The sequence below is a fragment of the Syngnathoides biaculeatus genome, chromosome 4 (assembly GCF_019802595.1).
Source record: "Syngnathoides biaculeatus isolate LvHL_M chromosome 4, ASM1980259v1, whole genome shotgun sequence".
NCBI classification, from domain to species: domain Eukaryota; kingdom Metazoa; phylum Chordata; class Actinopteri; order Syngnathiformes; family Syngnathidae; genus Syngnathoides; species Syngnathoides biaculeatus.
In genome coordinates this window covers 12,057,920-12,075,159 of record NC_084643.1, presented here as the reverse complement: position 1 = coordinate 12,075,159, position 17,240 = coordinate 12,057,920, and the positions used below count along the sequence as shown (strand labels likewise).

Genomic DNA, 17,240 nt, shown 5'->3' with positions numbered 1-17,240 from the left:
CTCGGGTGCGCCTTCAGAAGCGCGAGACGGGAAACGGCCGCGGTGACGTCTGCGAAGCCGATGACGCGGGCGAAGCGACCCGAGAACAGGAAGTTGAAGCCACAAACGTCTGCGCCCCAAGACGCGCAAGAGGCGGAAGCGGACGACACTGAGGACGCGTTTTCCTTCAGCAGCAGCAGCAGCGCTTTGGAAAGGTAACACGCGCTAACTCCTTGCTAATGCTAACGTGACTTCCTCCTCAACGTTTGTTGGTTTGTTCAATCCCATCTTTCTCCATCACGGTTGACAGTCCAACGTTTGTTTGCGCGCTGCGCTGAGGATATCTCCTTGGCAGTTGTGAGGTTCCAGGTTCAAATCCCAACTGTGGCGCTTCCTTCCCACGTTAGCACGCTAGGCTCACGGAAGAGCCACAAGTGTCGAGCGGACGTGAGTGACGACGGGCGTTTGGGTTTGGGTTTGGGCCGGCGGCGTCGCTCATCTGCAGAAGCTCCTTTTGAGCGTGAGAGCTTCCTGAAAGTGGCACCTTGCAGATTGACTCCCCCAATTTCTTTTGAACGTCAACAGAGGCTGCTACTTTTATGGCTCGAACCCGCTTCTAGGTGCTATGTGGGCAGATTGAAGTTCCTGGAATTTCCGCAGGGTTCGATTGTAGGGCCTGTGGTGTTGTTTCTGCCCGGCGGGCTAATGCGCAACCTCGGAAGGAGGATGCTTTCTCTTTTTTTTTTTTTTTTTTTTGGGGGGGGGGGGGGACAGCACCCAATTGTGCTCGTGTGACCAAGAGTTGCCCTCGTACCTGCTGACTTGGGCTCCTTGGCGCATTTTGTCAAGGTTGGGGGGCAAATCGCTGAGGCCTGGAAGCCAAAACTGTTTGCACATTTGGAAGATGATGACGTGTTAAATACTTCTTTCAGTTATTGTTTTGTTCTCTGGGATTTTATGATGTGTGTCGTGGCTTCCAAGTGAACTCAGAGAAAAAGCGTTCAAGTTTTCAGGCGACCATTGATGGTTTCAAGGCCGTTTGTTTGTTTATCTGTTTGATGTTTTTGCCGCTTAGGTAAAGTTCAAATAAACGGGAGGGCCCTCTGTCATGTAAAAGCAGAGCTTTGGCGCCATCACGTGGCAGCCTGATGACAAGAAACTATGTGGAAGTGTCGAAGCGGCCCCGGACCGTCCGTCCGTCCGTCCGTCCGTCCCGCTGGCGCCGTCAAGTTTGATGTTCTTTTGAGGAAGTTCTGTCACGTTTACGGGAGTAGCGAGACACAAACCATCTCAAAAATGTTCATGTTGTCAATGTCTTGGGAATCAATAAGATGAAAAGTCAGAAGAGCCCAAAGGTTCTTCTTGGTCAAGTGGTTTGGACCTTGGACCGTTTTGGGGTTTTTTTTTTTTTGTCCCCCCTCTTTCCTTTCCTTCCTTTTGACCTTCAACTGAGTCGAGTCGAGGGAGGCCAGCAGTTCTTTCAACGGGATTCACTCACGGCTTCCTTTATGCTGACTTTGTGCTCTCGGGCTCGCTTTTTTTAGGCCGGCCACTCCCGTCGAGTGTTTTCCGCATTTCCGACGGTTCGCCGGGATCGTCGAGCTTTCGAAATTGCTTTCCAGACTGGTAGCTGTCAGTTGTTGTTTTTGTTTTGTTTTGTTTTTGTTTTTTTGCCTTTTTGAAATGTCTCAGCTTGATTTTGTCAAAGTCATTTCTTGCTCGTTGTCATCGTGTGTGCGGTGAAAATGAACGCAACGATGTGATGAGGGCCCCCCCCCCCCCCACCACCACCACCACCACCGAATGAGGGGCCTGGACTTTCTCCGCACACACGTTCACGCAGGGCCGTGTACCTTTGGATTTTGCTTGCCCCAATACATAAAATACTGACCTAAAACTGGCCGTTGCCCGTTTCTTGGGCGGGTTGGTTCTCTTTGTCTGATAGTTCCGTTTTGTAAACGTGGCGAAAGTAGGCACAGAATACACAAACCTTCCACTGGGGGGAGACAGCGACTGTACTTGAACGACGCACGTCAAGATATTGTATGATAAAATACGGAGATTAGTTCTGTACTTTCTGCCGCGTTTTTTGTTGCGTTTGTCATTTTGCTTTGCTGGCACATTCAGCCGTTTGTGGTGACAAAGTAGAAACTTTCCTGCACTGGAGTATCCTATTGCAGTCCTTGTACACTTGACTTTACTTGACACTTTACACGTCGTGTACACTTTAATATCCCCGTGTGGCGTACATCCCTGAAATATGTGATCAGAAGAGCCAGAAGTCAGTTGTTTCAAAGGTTTTCACATTTTGACAGAATCCAAATGCGATGGCGTAACGTGGCGCCGGTGAGCTTCCTCTGCGGCAAGCGCGCTGTCGTCGTCGCTGCGGTTCGCGCCTTCGAGTCACTGGCGTGCAGACGGCAGGCCGCTGTACCTGTTGACCCAGTAGGAGACGTAGTCCTCTCTCAGGTCGTAGCTGCGGAGACACGTAGCGTGTTGGGGTGAGGCTTAGGCTCGCGGGAAGTCGACGGGGAGTGAAAAAGCACCTGACGGACGACTCGCTCATCTCGTGGTTGATGGTCAGGAAGGGACGACGAGTTCTGGTGAAGGCGGGCCACGGCACCGGAACCTTACCGTCCCCTTGACTGGGATCGCTGGAAGGAAGCCAGGGAGTCACTTTTCCTACCCTGTGAGGATCTCGGAGGGGCGGCGGCACTCTACCCGGTCTTGGCGAAATTCGTCCAGTAAGCGATCATGTTCCGGGACAGGTCGCGGTGTCGCGGGAAGTAGACGAGCGGCGTGGCGAAGGGTTTGCCAAAAACATACTGGAGATCCTCGCTGTGCTCGGCCTCCGCCCAGCTCGGGAAGCCCGGGATCCGGGTCTTCATGTTGAACAGGTAGGAGAAGGTCCGGCCCCCGCTGAAGCACGAAGCTGACGTCAACTTTAGCATGCTGACACTTTTCTTCACCACGGAAGGAAGCCAACGATACTCTTCAGATCTCACCTGCTGTGCTCGGCGTGGAGCCGGAGCGCGATCTGGGTCGGCACCAGGAACAGGAAGTCCGTCTCGATGTCAGCCACCGTCTTCTTCACCGCTGCCGGATCCGGGACGGAGCCCCAGTGGGCGGAGTACACGCTCAGCGCCGAAGCGACGGCGGCGGTACCTTTTTCTTTGGTCAGGCCCGTCAGGAGGCCTCGCACGTCCTCCCTAAAGGCACAAAGGAGGTTCGGCTTCAGGTCTGACATCTGGACTCACTTCAGGTTTCGTGACGACGGATTTCCTGTGTGTGTCATCATTTTCTATGGGAACGGGCGCAACTCGCGATTTGACGTCGACGAGCCGTTCCCTGTGAGCGACCAAATTCCCATTCTGACGCGTCAGAGTTGTGAATCGGAGCTGATATCGAGATGGACCGAGGTGCGGCGTCGGGAGCCAACTCGGCTGTGACGTCAGACGGGACGTGTTCCTCACACGGTGGTGTTGGCCTTCTTCTTGTTGATGGAGGGCACGTCCACGCCCGCAAATATGTGCCCGTCCATGGAGTTGACGCCAGCCACGTAGTCCACGTCGGCGGCGTTGTGAAAGAGCCGACCGGGCTCGTCGGGGAGGAAGTCGCCGTCCACCACGGGGGCGTGTTCCAGGAGGTCCATGACCACGCCTACAAAGAGCAGAGAAGAGCACTCTGGGCACGCCCTCTCGCCACAGACCACGCCCATCCGCCCCCAGCTTCACCGTTGCCCAACATCTGCAGGACGTCCACCTTGCCCGCCGCGGTCAGGCCCACCGGATCCGTCATCCTGAGGCACGCCACCATCAGGTCCTCGTCGCTACGGTAACAGCCGACCTTGCGCGCAATCTGCACCCGACGTGAAGAGACAAACGGGAGGTGAGACGCAATCTCAAACGGGATCGCAAAGAGGAAGCGATGGATGCGGTACCTTCTTGGCGAGTGCCATGGGTTTCCTCTGGAGGGCCCAAGGACTCAAGGCCACGCCGCACTGACTGATGGCCCGGCGGAATAATCCTTTATTATGCGGGGACAACATCTACACGTGCACAAACACGGATCGCCGCGGTCACTCGGCACGGCGGCGGCTGACGTTAGCGGGTTTTTTTTTTTTTTTGCAGTCGGCGACGCAACCTGGAAGCTGACGCCGGCGGCCCCGGCCGACTGGCCAAATATGGTCACGTTATCCGGGTTTCCTCCGAAGGCGGCGATGTTCCTGCTCACCCACTTGATGGCGGCGTGCTGATCCCACAGGCCGTAGTTTCCTGAACCGCACGCGCGCCACGTCAGTTGTATGCAGCTTGAAGTCGTACAGTCGTACGCGTGACACCACGACGATATATGCACGTTTGTTTTTTGCCCAGTTGGGGTCACCGTCCTCGTGTTCTACGCTCGAGTATCTTTCAAAGGCGGGTGGCTGTTAACTGCTCGTTAGCCACTTTTGGCCACGCAGTTAGCATACAAACGCGCGTGTTCCGCATTTGCTCACCAAAGCGTTTACAAGTGCGCAGGCGGCGCTCTTTCTACTCCTTTCATCACTTGTGGAGGCTTGGAAGTGCCGTCACTTTGCTAACTCTGTCTAGCTTAGTTGCGGGACTGCAAAACGTACGCGGAACTTCTGCGGGGAGGGTGATTGGGTGACGAAACCGGCAGATAATTCATCTTGAACGTCATCTATGTATTTACTAACCCTAACCCTACGTGTGAGCATTGTAATTTGATTTGAATTACATTTGGATTATGACAACACCAAATATGATTCTACGACCCCAATTCCAATGAAGGTGGGACGTGGTGGTAAACGGAAATCCATAAGAAAATGCCATGAATTGCAAATCATGTTCAGCCTAAATGTAATTGAATCCACGACAAAGACCTGATATTTCATGTTCAAACTGATACATTTGGTTGATTTTTAGGAAATAATCATTAACTTGGAATTTGATGGCTGCTTCACGTTCCCAAAAAGCTGAGAAAGTTGAGGAATGCTCATCAAATTTTGGTTTGGAACATTTGCACAAGTGAACTGGGAATGAGATGGGGGGGCATCGGCTAGAAAAAGGATCCGTATTTGTTGCGGCTCCGGTCCCACCTGGCACGCGAGCGTCTCCGGTGCTGAGGAAGCCCAACGTTCCCACGCGGTAGTTGGCCGACACCACCACGACGTTGCCCCGCTCGGCCATTTCTTTGCCGTCGTACAGCGAATCTCCCAGGACGGCCAAGTCGTCAGACGCTCCCAGCAGGAAGGCCCCGCCGAACAGGTACACCATGACGGGCAGGTTGGACGACACTGGCCCACAGTGACAGTCAACTTTGACATGTGTGCGCTGAGACCCTTAACGTCTCTACCGCCTTGTACTTTGGACTTTCTGTTTGTGCGTGTGTGTGTGTGTGTGTGTGTGTGGAGCCCCGAGGCTGATCACAAGGACGGCCTCTGCCGTGACACCGGGTGGGGCATCGGGACCGGATCTGGTGCGACACCGGGTGAGGCATCGGGACCGGATCTGGTGCGACACCGGGTGAGGCATCGGGACCGGATCTGGTGCGACACCGGGTGAGGCATCGGGACCGGATCTGGTGCGACACCGGGTGAGGCATCGGGACCGGATCTGGTGCGACACCGGTGAGGCATCGGGACCGGATCTGGTGCGACACCGGGTGAGGCATCGGGACCGGATCTGGTGCGACACCGGGTGAGGCATCGGGACCGGATCTGGTGCGACACCGGGTGAGGCATCGGGACCGGATCTGGTGCGACACCGGGTGAGGCATCGGGACCGGATCTGGTGCGACACCGGGTGAGGCATCGGGACCGGATCTGGTGCGACACCGGGTGAGGCATCGGGACCGGATCTGGTGCGACACCGGGTGAGGCATCGGGACCGGATCTGGTGCGACACCGGGTGAGGCATCGGGACTGGATCTGGTGCGACACCAGATTTGGCATCAGAAGTCACCTCTGGTGCGTCACCAGATTGGACATCACACCCACAATCTGGTGTGACACCAGGTGGGGCATCGGGACCGGATCTGGTGCGACACCGGGTGAGGCATCGGGACCGGATCTGGTGCGACACCAGAGGTGGCATCAGAAGTCACCGGATCTGGTGCGACACCGGGTGGGGCATCGGGACCGGATCTGGTGCGACACCGGGTGAGGCATCGGGACCGGATCTGGTGCGACACCAGAGGTGGCATCAGAAGTCACCTCTGGTGTGTCACCAGATTGGACATCACACCCACAATCTGGTGTGACAGCAGATCGGACGTCCGAAATGCGATCTGGAGTGACACCGGATCGGACATCTGAAATGCGATCTGGAGTGAGATCTGCTGCGTACGTTTGCGTCCCTGAGGCACAAATATGTTGAGGTACAGACAGTCGAGACTTCCTCTGGTTTGGGTCTGCAGCAACGTCACCTGCAAGCAGCGCTCGGCGTACTCGGTGGCCTTCAGAACCCCTGCGGGCACAACGTCAACATTTCACCCAGCGACCGACCGACCACGACAAGACGAGGCGCAAACGGACAAACGCGCATTCGCGGGTAGCTTCGAGAAACTTTGTCTCGCAATGGCGAGAAGACGTGAAAACCTCTCGGAGTAGTGTAAAGACGTTCGACCGGGACCTTGTGCCGAGGGAAAGTCTTTCGTCTGCTGCCGATTACTAAAGAAGAGAGAAAGCGGCACGTCTACTTTTTCCTTCGCTCGTCTGGCTGCGTATACGTTTGACTTTTCCCAGGACCGGAAAATCTGTGTGAATCTGTGGATCTGGAAAAACGCTGAACGAGGTGACGGAAAAGGCCCAAACGTTCCGGAGCGTCGTACCCGACAACTGTGAGCCAGAAAGGCCGCGTGGCCGCGTATTGCGCATCGCGGACGTCACGGGACTTCCCGAGCTCACGGACTTTACCTACCGTCCCATCCGGGATGAGGTTTTGGTTTCTCCCACAGTCCCGGGGTGCCGGCGAAGGGGATCCCTTTGAAGACGTCCACAGACCTGAACAGGCCCACACCGTGACTGGTGCCCTGGACCTGGCCGCCCTCCGTCTGGACTACGCCCAGCTACGTGCGCGCACACACACACACACACACACGGCATGCGGAAAATCTGAAATCTGAAGTGATTTCTCAATTTCCAAGAGTTTCCTAACCCTTGCAGCTGACACGCTCATCAGCGCCGCTGCCAGCGCCAGCATCCTCATCGTCGCCTTCATCTTTGTCTCACACGTAGGATCGGCGGCTGCCTTTTATAGTCAGTCCCACGAGCGCCGCCGTGCGCCCTCGCCCGTCAAATCCAGGCTCGAGTAGAATCCGATCCATCTCGATGCATCGAGGTGGAAAATCCGACATCGCCAACTCCAAGTAAGATCCAGCGTGGGGAAGAGACCCCCAATCAAAGTCCAGGGACAAGAAGATCAAAGGTCGCGATGAGGTCGCCACGTTTTTCTACACAAGATGTTTTGTTGTTTTCCCCGAATTGCGAGCACGTGAGAACGAGCGCAGATGCCGGCCCGCTTTATCTCCGTGCGCTAACAGTCGGCGGTCAATCATTAATCGGTCGGAAATGGAACGTACGGACGCGTTTCCCGAGTTACTTCCACGAGTTCTGCCTTCGCTTCTTCCATCTGTACGGGTCTCGCTGTCCGTAAATGTTTTGCCGTTCGTAGATCTTGGTTTTGTCTCTCTCGTTTGTATAAAAAGGGGACTTTGAGTGAGGGCTGACAACTTGCTTTGCAAAGACTTTTCTTTCTTTTTGAAATCAAATCACACCAAGACAAGATTGCGCCCGTCAGAAAAAGATGTTGTCAAATCACGTGCACCTTCGTGAACTCCAGGGAAATCTTCTGCGACATTCTCACGATCCCTTTGCGGTCGAACGATTTCCCATTTTCCAGTTGCGGGGAGGTGACGTGTTTATTTTATACTTGAAACTTTTTCTCACGCCCACGACAGCAGAATATCCATCCATCCATCCATCCGTCCATTTTCTTCCACTTTTCCGAGGTGACGTGCGTGGGGCAGCGACTTTGGCAGGGAAGGCCAGACTCCCCCCAAGCACTTGCCGGAATCCTCCCCAGATGTGACCCTCAAGTCTCGACTTGATTGGAGCACTTCCAGGAGGCGTTCAGGGAAAGGAAGAAAAGTTGGACTTTTTCTGGTTGCTTTTGAAAAACGTGTGGAGACAAATACTGAAAATATTGCAGCGTAAATTCTGTTTATCAAACTTGAAAGAAAGAAATGTCCAACTTAATGCTGTTTTTGGGTTTGATCGTAACATCTTTTTTCCTCGTTTTCACATTGGTGGGTAATTGTCCGTATTTCACAGTTTGGGCTTTTCCTCCTCGTTGCAATATTCCATATTTCGGAGGAGACCTGACATGTTTTGGTTCAAGTTTTGTGTGTGGCGTGCCTGTTGGCGTTGACCCCGCCCCGCCCCTCCCCCCAACTTGTGTCGACCAATCAGCTTCTCTGTTGTCCTCCAACTGTTCCTCGTTGTCACTTCAGTTTGTATTTAGTTGCACGTTTTTTTTCGTTTTGTTTTTTGTTTTGCTTTTTGTCCTTGACCGATCATCTTTTGTTTGTTTTTGGTCCATTTTTGGAGCCTCCTACCTTGGCTCCCAGTTCCCCTCCCGTCTGTTTTGCTCTTCCGAGTTTTTGCTCCTTGCTTGCTCCGCCTTCACAAACCCTAACCGTGGCATTTCAAAAAAATATATATATTTATGACTTCATGTTAATCTTTCTTCCCCCTCGCTTGTGGCTACTGGAGAGCCAATTATTTTCCTCGGAGTGGTGAGTGGCGTCACAGGTTCAAGAACACTGCATGTATTTTATATTTTCTACTGTACTTATTGACTTTATATATATATATATATATATATATATATATATATATATATATATATATATCTCCACAGTCACTGCCTTTATGGCAGGGATATTCGATAGTGTTTAGTTTAGTTTTTTGTTTTTGGAAGTCCCGATTGCGTTGATTTGTTGTCTCGTCATGAGCGCGTGTCCTTGTGACGTCATGACGTAATCGACGCTGTTTCCAGGACGACGGCGTCCGTCCCGCAGTCGCGCAAAGAACGAGAGGAGGATTTTCTCTTCTTCCTTGCGGTAAACATGACAAAAGTTTGTTTGTTGCGATTGGTTCGCTTCTCTTTTGTTTCGGGTTAACATTTGGCCGTCGGCGCCCCACTTTCAATGGCTTGTTCACGTAAAGTCGTACTTCGTTGCTTGTTCAAGTTCTGGGTCGACGGAGACCAAATGTTTTTTTTTTTTTTTTTTTCAAAAATACTACTGCCAAGGGATCCTTTTTTAATCTCTTATCTCTTATGTACGACGTAAACTAGTGGAGGGGAAAAAGAAGAAATAAAAGCAAGCTAGCAGCTAACGTAGCATTCGGCGCTCCGCGACGCCAATTGACCCCGGGCACTTAACCACGCCTCCTGAAGTAACGTCACGCCACGTGCGCTGACGTAAGACAAACAGTAAAAATGGCATATACAATACAATACATTCTGAACTGAGAGAGACGCCATGCTTCTGATTTCATTCAATCATTTACACGTAGCAATGTAATGCTAGCGGAGAACGTCTCATTCATTTATACGAGACGTGTATTAAAAATCAAATTTAGGGCATATCTTTGTGCAAACACAGTCTGGTTAAGCTTCGGCCCCGAGCCGGCAAGAAATCGACACGTTTGTGCAGTCCGATCATCGCTAAATATCGCTCAACAAAGAATAAGTGTGGCAATCGTTCGCACGTAGCAATGTTACGCTAGCAAAGAACTTCGAATTCATTTATACGAGACGTGTATTGAAAATCAAATATAGGGCATACCTTGGTGCAAACATATGTGTTCCGGTTGATATTAGATGGATTTAGTTGATGATGCGGTCTTCCACAAAGTTTGATCCATCGAAGGCATTTTTTGTACCGGGTCTTCGGTTTTGGAAAGGGTACGAATGGAACTCCACCGACTCGCCTTTCGGGATACCCGTCGTCACTATTACGAAGTCCGTGACTACACCTCTTAACCATATTTTTTGTTAAATAACCCAAATACTAAACCTATACTGGACCATTCAATGTTGCCAGAGAAAATGGCGGGAGCAAAAACGGGCCTCTGATTGGTCAGTGACGCGGATTGCGCAATATCCACGGAGGGGTCAATTCACGAAGGCGACTTCAACTTGTTCGCGGTCGCTGCGGGTTCAATTCCCATTCAGGGACGTCGCGACCGGTTCAGGCTGAAGTTCGCCCGGGACGTGCGCTGATTTTTCGAGGGAATAATCGGAAATGGCGCAGTTTCCGCACGGCTTCCAACGTGCAATTCTGCTCATTCGGGACAGTGAAAATGTTTTTTTGTCCCCGCGTCCCAAAACGATCACGTTTGCACTACAGCGCCATGAAGAGAGAGAGAGAGAGAGAGAGAGAGAAGAGCTCCCCTCATTAAAAAAAAAAAAAAAAATCAAATCAAAAATGCCCTCGTTCAAATGCAGATTGCAACTGAACACTTTTCAAGTCTGTGCTGCCACCTCGAAAGTCAAATATTTGGCCTTGGTGTAGTCGTCCAGACGATAATGGAATATGTATACTGTTGCTGTGACATAAGTACATAAATCCCGAGCGACCGTCAGTCATTGAAATCAAGCCGGCCAGAAATTGCAGTTCCAATAGTTTGCGGTTGTCTTGTGAGGTCAGAAGGAGTCCGCCGCCTTCCTCCTCGTCCCGCTCGAGGTCCCGACCATGGAGGACGGCGTTCGACCCCTGAGGGTCCCCCCTCAGATGTCCATCTACGCCGACCAGCACAACGTCATCCATCTGGTCCAGGTCAGCCCGGGTCGCTCGGAGGTCCTTTGTAAGTCTGGCGCATTGCGGGGAAAAGGATACGCTGCGTTGACTTGGCCCAAAGTTTAACGTTCCAAAGTAAATGCGGTTGTTTCGCGGAGGGCGGCGTGTCGAAACATTTTGGAAAGGTGAAGAAAAGCCTCAGTTGACGGGAGGACACGGGAGGCTCCGCTACGTGACGGCGCTTCCGCTCAAACACGGCAGGAAGTGGAATTTTAGCGCTAACGGAGTTGCGCTAAAAAGGGAAAACCATGCAGAAAAAAAAGAAAGTAAGATGAGCACACGGCAGGAAAAAGAGGGAGAGAAAAAAGGGTGTGGTTGGACTTTCCCTTGGGCTTGTCCCGATTAGGGGTCGCCACAGCGTGACATCTTTTGTCCATCCCAGCTGATCTGCTGCATCTTCCTCTCTTAACAGCCGCAGTCTTCGTGTCCACCCTCACGACATCCATCCATCCATCCATCCATCCATCCATCCATCCACCTTTTCTTTGCTCTTTTGCGTGGCAGCTCCATCCCCAGCACACAAAGGAGGACCGGTCCGAGCTCGCCAACCGGAACTTGTGGACTTTCTAGTACTCGTTGCAACGGGTTTGGACGTAGGCCACCGGGTCGGGTCTTTCTCGGCGGTCTCGGGATGGACGGAGGCGGGTTTAGTTGAAGTAGATCCAACAAAAAGTAGCAAGCGAGTCGGACAGTTTGTCAAAACAAAAAGCTTTCAGCTTTGTACATTTTGAATATTCGGAAAGGTTGGCTTTGTTTATCGCATCGCCACTGGGGGGGGGGGGGGGTTCACCACCAGTCATCAAACACGGACTGCGCCAGTCATGGGTGGGGGCGTCACTCAGTTCACGACTCCAGATAATCGCAACCAGAATTCCCGTGAAATTGCAAATGTCGGCAGGAATGCAAAAGTCCGTCGTCAGTCTTTCATCTTTAAACACCGGGCCTGGGCTCAAGATCCACGATGACGGTCTGCGTCCGGTTGTGTTTCAGACTATGGTGTCCGGCCTGGCCGTGGACCAGCCCGAAGATCCCATCGCGTACCTTCTGCTTCTGCTGCAGGAGAGCAGCGTGCACGGTCGGTCGCCGCCTCGCTGTCGGAACGCCGGGTGGCGCCGGCGCACGCCAACTTCCTCTTCCTTCCGATTCTCCTGCAGTTCCCAGGGTGGTCCTGCTGGGTCCTCCCGCGGTGGGGAAGACCACCCTGGTGAGGAGCGCCGAACCGCGCGCCCGCCGCTCCGCCATCTCACGTGACTTCTTCCCGTCGTCCGCTAGGCCAGGAAGCTGTGCGCCGATCTGGGAGCCGTTCACGTCACCATGGAAACGCTACTGGACGACCAATCGCAGCTCGGCGAACGGGCGCGCCGGTGCGCGCTCGGGCGACAGGTAAGCGGGCACGCCTGCGACGCGTCGTCGTCGACGACGACGTCAACGCGTGCGCCGACGTCTTCAGGAGGTTCCCGACGATCTTCTGGTGGACCTGATCCAAGAGAGACTCAAACGGGCCGACTGCTTCAACACGGTACGCAACGGGTTCAAAGTGTCTTTTGGCCACGCCCCCGGGAGCCATCGCGATTGGTCGGTTCTAAAAGTGCCTTCGATAGAAAACCGGAAAGGTGGGCGGGGCCACTTTGAGACCCACGGCTCAACTTTTGACAGCCAATTTGGAGGACTTCCCGTCTGGTTCCACTTTGACCTCTGACGCGTCGCACGAACACGCAGAAGGAAAAGGCGGCGCCGACGAGGAGACGCCTTTTTGTGCCGTCTGTCCTGCGCGTTCCCTAAATTTGCTCCTCAGGTCTGAAGCGGTTTTCGGGTCCCAAGCCTCAAACCTGTTGGATGGGATTTCCGTGGCCCAAACCGGGCCAACGCGGAATTCAAAAGCAACTTTCTGGGTTTCGCCAAATGGCTTCAGGTCCTTTTTGAGGACGAGGTCACCGCTGCGGGTTGCTAACAACGAATATCGGGAAGTGGTTTACGTCTTTGCGTGTCGGTGTGAGATTTCGAGATTTTCGCGGGTCGAGAAGTTTTCTGCGCGCCGTGTGACCCAAGAAACATTTTTGGGGGGTCTTCGTGGGTGGCGCCTTTCACAGATGAAAAATCTCTTCTGTTAGTTGCCGTGCGGCGGGTTGTCGACGTCTGCGTCGCGTGTTTCAGGGCTGGGTTCTCGACGGACTTCCTCAAACTCGCCTGCAGGCTCGGAATCTCCAGCAGGGCGGCGTCATTCCCAAACACGTAGGCAAGTATTTGCGCGCGCGTCATGTTTGCGTGAAAGAGGAAGTGACATCGCCCCGGCGTCGTCAGTGCTGCTGGACGCCGGCGAAGACGTTCTTTTGGAGCGGCGACGTGGCCGGCGGCTGGACACGCTCACCGGAGGTACGCCGCTCACGCCCCCGTACGCGCTGTGACCTCACTTCCCGTTTCCGCAACCTCTTCCCGCGCCCCTGAAGACGCGTACCGCGAGACGTCCGCGCGGCCGCGGGACGACGCGGCGGAGGGACGCGCATCCGACCTCCAGCGACATCGCTGCGAGGTCACCGGGATGAGCGCCGCCTACCGACACGTCCTCAAGACGGTGGACGGCGACCAGCCGCCGACGGACGTCTACCAACAAGGTCGGTGGTTGGTCGGGACGTGACGCCGTCCGCTACGTGCGTGACCTCGCGCAAAAGGCCAAGGTACTCGTCGACGCGGGGGGGCGGGGGGGGGGTCCGGGTTTGAGCTCGCGACACAAGCAAATGTTGCTCATTTCTGACACCGATATTGAAAGATTTCCGATTTTTTTTTTTTATTTTTTATTTTTTTATTCAGGGGACTCCCCCCCCCTCCCCAACCTTGAGCCGGTACCTCGTTTCGTTCTGTACGTTTCAGCCGCAGCGTTCAATTTTCTAGCCGCAATCGGCGGAATAGACGTGAACGGGCCTGTTCCGGTACATATTTGAGAGAAATCCATCACGTCTCGGGTCGTGCGCAGGCTTCTACGTTCCGTTTGGAGACAAAAATACGCCGGTTGCGTCCGTGTTCCAATATTTCCAAACGACGCCCGCTTGTGTCCTAGTGGTGGCGTTTTTGCGGACTCGACGATGTTCCAGAACGCCCCGAGTTCTCCTGTTGGGTCCGCCGGGCTCGGGGAAGAAACATCAGGCCAAGATGCTGTCTGACAAATACAAGATGGTGGACGGTAGGTGTGCGCCCCCCCCCCCCCCCCACACACACACACACACATGCGCCCCCGCACTCACGCTCACGCCATGTTGATGTTTTAGTGTGCTGCTGCGACCTTCTCCGTTGGGCCGAAGCGGACCCATCTTGGATCGGGGAGGAAGTCCGGACGTACCTGCAGCACAACCGACCCGGTGGGCGCCATCTTTCCAATTCCGATGTTGTCGGGGGGGGGGGGGGGGGCAAGCGCCACGGGACGCCGTCACAGCTATTAAGAATTTGAGCGATTCCAGTTGCGCTTCCTCATTTCAAAGCCGATTCCCCAAATTTGCACGCTTTTCATAAGAAGTGCTCGAGATCCATTTTCGCGGCAGCCCCCGACCAGGTTTGGACTCACTCCGGGTTCTTCCAGACCAGTTTTGATAACAAAGCTGTGAGGAACCAACCGCAAAAGTTAACTGAGTTCAAAAGTTCTTTGGGACTGTTCAGTCACACCAAATAGTGTGAACTTGACTTCCTGTTTGAAGCTAGTAGGCATTTTATTTTGAAGGCTAAGCAGTGGAATTCTGAGTTTGGGCACCAAAAGTAGCATCACGCTGATTTGATTCCATTTTTTTATTGAACGGATGGAGACAAATTCTGTCTTTTTTTTTTTTGATTTAACCAGCAACGGTGAGCGTTTGTGATTGTGCCAGTCAATTTTGTCCCAATTTATTGTGATGTAGTTGCAACGCTGAACTTTGACCTTTATTCTGTCATCAGCTCGTACGAGGCGGCGTGTCGGCCTCGCAGTTCTGAGGACCGGGGTTCAAATCCCAGCCTCCCTGTGTGGAGTGGCTTTTCTCCGGGCGGGCGGTCCTGTCCCCCCCCCCCCCCACGTCCCAAAAACATCGATCGAAATTGCCCGTCGGTGTGATTGTGAGTGCAACTGTTGTCTGTCTCCGTGTGCCCTGCGATTGGCTGGCGACCAGTCGAGGGTGTCCCCCGCCTCTCGCCCAATGACTGCTGGGATAGGCTCCAGCACTCCTGTGACCCTTGCGTGAGGATAAGCGGCATGGATCAGCTCGTGCGTTGGTTTGAACACTTAAAAGCAAGAAAAGTGCGAGCAAGCGTTGACCTCGTTAGCCGCCAAAGACGCATTTGATTGTTGAAGTCGGCCGACGCCGTTCCTGACGTTTCTCCGCGCTCCGGACCGGCCCCCGGTTGCGTTTCCTCAAGACCACGGACGGCAATTGGAAGCGTTCCGCCGTTTAATGTTTGTTGCAGTCCCAAACGGGGTCACCTTGAATGTCCTCCAAGAGCGTCTGAACCGTGCCGATTGCAGCCAGCGAGGTTGGATCCTCCACCACCTGCCGTGCGACCTCCAGCACGCCAAACACCTCAAGCGCTCTCTCAACGCGCCCAACAGGTAACGAGCGCCGGGGGGGGGGGGGGGGGACGCCCGTCTTAAGCCCACCGCCCCCCACCCCAATTTTCGGTTTCAAAACAGGGTCTTCTTCCTGGAGTTGACCGACGCCGTTTGTTTACATCGAACGGCCGCCAAGCGCACGCCGACCGATCCCGGGTCAGTCCGAACATCCGAAAGCGTCCGCGCGGAAACGATTCCCGACGCTGACGAGCGATGTCATTTCCTGTCCAGCGTTGACGCGGCGACCGTGCGCGAGTGCGATGACAACGCGCGGACCGTCGCGCACGCGCTCGGCGTGTACCGGACGCACACTGCGGGCCTGCAGGTACGCAAACGCCGTTCGGGTCCTGAGAAATGCTCGCATTTTCTATCCGAGGAAGAAATGGCGCCGGTGAGGCGCGGTGGCACCAAAATGTATTTTGTGCGCGTTAGGGCGTGTTTCCAGATGGCGTCCACGTGGATGCGGACCAGGATCCTCGCTATGTGTTTGAGGCCTTGGACAGACAACTCACCGTGCAAACGCACACGCACTGACAAACGCACACAGCCCGGGGGCGGGGGGAGCCGCTAACCCGGACCGGAACGCGAAGCCCCACGATCGACGCCGTTTTGGTTGAGGACTTTAATGAATGGCGCTTTTCATCAAGCGTGTTACGTTGGGACTTCCGGTCACACGGCAGCGTCTGCATCCGAGCGCGTCCCGAGAAGAGGCGGCGACCGCAACCGAACCCCCCACCCAGCGGCCGGCGACCGCTCCTGTGTGACTGCGCTTGATGTCTTTTGCCCTTCTGAGCGCATCCAATAAACGGCCGAAAAGCCAATTTTGGCTCCTTTTGCGAGTTCGGTAGCGGGGGCCCAAACTGCGGCCTGGGGCTCGTTTGCGGCCACATAGCTAAAAAAAAAAAAAAAAAAAAAAAAAAAGTGTAAAAAATGACAGATTTGGGACCCTCACGCCCCCTGTCGGTGCAACCTGAAAAACTCCATTCCAAATATTTTCTGTAAAATTCTCAAATAAAGTGATCCACCCAAAATATTGGGGGGTTGATACTGATACATTTATCAATCAAATCAAAACCCTGGATTGTTATGAATGTGCCCACAAGTTGCTTCAACCGATATCAAAACAATCGAAAATTTGGCGTAAGATGAAGTACGTCGGATGAAATATTGACAACGAAGAAGTCATTTTTACTGGTGAAGCCGCAAGTTGACACGGAAGTCAAACCTGACAAAAGGGGTCAGTCGGGATCACCCAAACGATTTCATGATTGGATTTTCTTCAGGGTCAAAAGTTGACCTCCATTTCCTTTGAAGCGCATGACTGGGCTCAAAGGTTCCCGGTCCGGCCCTCCCGACAGAACCGCCGGGACTCAGTCTCGGGATTGTGCCTCGTCCGCAAACTTTCCACGGGATTCGGACCGGGACCTTGCGGCGGCCCCTCCGAGACGTCATTTTTCTAGCACGCTCGGGGTGGCGACTGGAGTTTGGGCTTCCCGGCCCCCGGAGGTCCGTCCCGCCTCACCTTATCGACACGTCAACTCAGGTTTTGGAATCAGACATCAAGGCTAGAGCCTTTTGCAACTCTTATTCGGTAGCCTCAACGCTCTCATTTATGATCTGACAAATTCCAATTTTCAAGAAACATCACGGACAGCGACGCTCACGATTTGCCTTCGCGGGCCACATTGAGTCGCGAGGCGGGCCGGACCCAGTGGTCTGCCTCACACTTTTGAAGACCGGGGTTCAAATCCCTCCCCCAACCCGTGTGGCTTTTCGCCAGGAGGTCCGATTGCGGTTGTTTCGACCGGTTGGGGGGGCGTGCCCC

General features: G+C 53.9%; 2 protein-coding genes across 21 annotated transcripts; one reads left to right on the top strand and one right to left on the bottom strand.

Moving 5' to 3' along the window:
• Positions 1-66: 66 nt before the first annotated feature.
• ak8 (adenylate kinase 8) lies at positions 67-16,236 on the top strand. Of its 19 annotated transcripts, none has more exons than XM_061816185.1 (16): positions 8,471-8,778; positions 9,042-9,105; positions 10,699-10,827; positions 11,839-11,923; positions 12,003-12,052; positions 12,121-12,231; positions 12,299-12,367; positions 13,003-13,084; positions 13,150-13,221; positions 13,296-13,460; positions 13,904-14,026; positions 14,112-14,201; positions 15,274-15,415; positions 15,497-15,571; positions 15,647-15,740; positions 15,848-16,236. In XM_061816185.1, exons 1-16 carry the CDS (start codon positions 8,717-8,719, stop codon positions 15,947-15,949), a joined length of 1,515 nt encoding a protein of 504 aa, XP_061672169.1. In that variant the 5' UTR covers positions 8,471-8,716; the 3' UTR covers positions 15,950-16,236. The 19 variants fall into 19 exon arrangements, with proteins under 19 accessions (XP_061672170.1, XP_061672164.1, XP_061672154.1 ...); XM_061816179.1 differs by having other exon boundaries at positions 12,960-13,080; XM_061816180.1 differs by lacking the exons at positions 8,471-8,778; positions 9,042-9,105 and adding exons at positions 6,928-7,054; positions 7,220-7,350 and having other exon boundaries at positions 10,694-10,827; positions 12,960-13,080; positions 13,150-13,460.
• Positions 2,083-7,275, bottom strand: LOC133498910 (bile salt-activated lipase-like). 2 transcript variants are annotated; one of them, XR_009794495.1, is made up of 12 exons: positions 7,140-7,275; positions 6,903-7,050; positions 6,330-6,449; positions 5,081-5,278; positions 4,123-4,253; positions 3,920-4,027; positions 3,714-3,837; positions 3,453-3,639; positions 2,985-3,188; positions 2,701-2,911; positions 2,526-2,633; positions 2,083-2,455 (listed from the first exon to the last, which is right to left on the bottom strand). XR_009794495.1 is itself a non-coding variant. In XM_061816189.1 (12 exons), exons 1-12 carry the CDS (start codon positions 7,200-7,202, stop codon positions 2,383-2,385), a joined length of 1,662 nt encoding a protein of 553 aa, XP_061672173.1. In that variant the 5' UTR covers positions 7,203-7,275; the 3' UTR covers positions 2,092-2,382. The 2 variants fall into 2 exon arrangements, 1 of the variants encoding a protein (XP_061672173.1); XM_061816189.1 differs by having other exon boundaries at positions 2,092-2,455; positions 2,701-2,898.
• Positions 16,237-17,240: the final 1,004 nt, after the last annotated feature.

Excerpts from the sequence above, each read along its gene's own strand:
- ak8 (XM_061816169.1), top strand. The coding sequence starts at position 8,717 with ATGTTAATCTTTCTTCCCCCTCGCTTGTGGCTACTGGAGAGCCAATTA. Across the intron at positions 10,828-11,838 it reads ACGTCATCCATCTGGTCCAG|ACTATGGTGTCCGGCCTGGC; the intron begins GTCAGCCCGGGT and ends GTTGTGTTTCAG. Across the intron at positions 13,461-13,903 it reads GACGGACGTCTACCAACAAG|TGGTGGCGTTTTTGCGGACT; the intron begins GTCGGTGGTTGG and ends CTTGTGTCCTAG.
- LOC133498910 (XM_061816189.1), bottom strand. The coding sequence starts at position 7,202 with ATGAAGGCGACGATGAGGATGCTGGCGCTGGCAGCGGCGCTGATGAGC. Across the intron at positions 3,640-3,713 it reads CCTGCAGATGTTGGGCAACG|GCGTGGTCATGGACCTCCTG; the intron begins GTGAAGCTGGGG and ends TGCTCTTTGTAG. Across the intron at positions 2,634-2,700 it reads ACGAATTTCGCCAAGACCGG|CGATCCCAGTCAAGGGGACG; the intron begins GTAGAGTGCCGC and ends GCTTCCTTCCAG.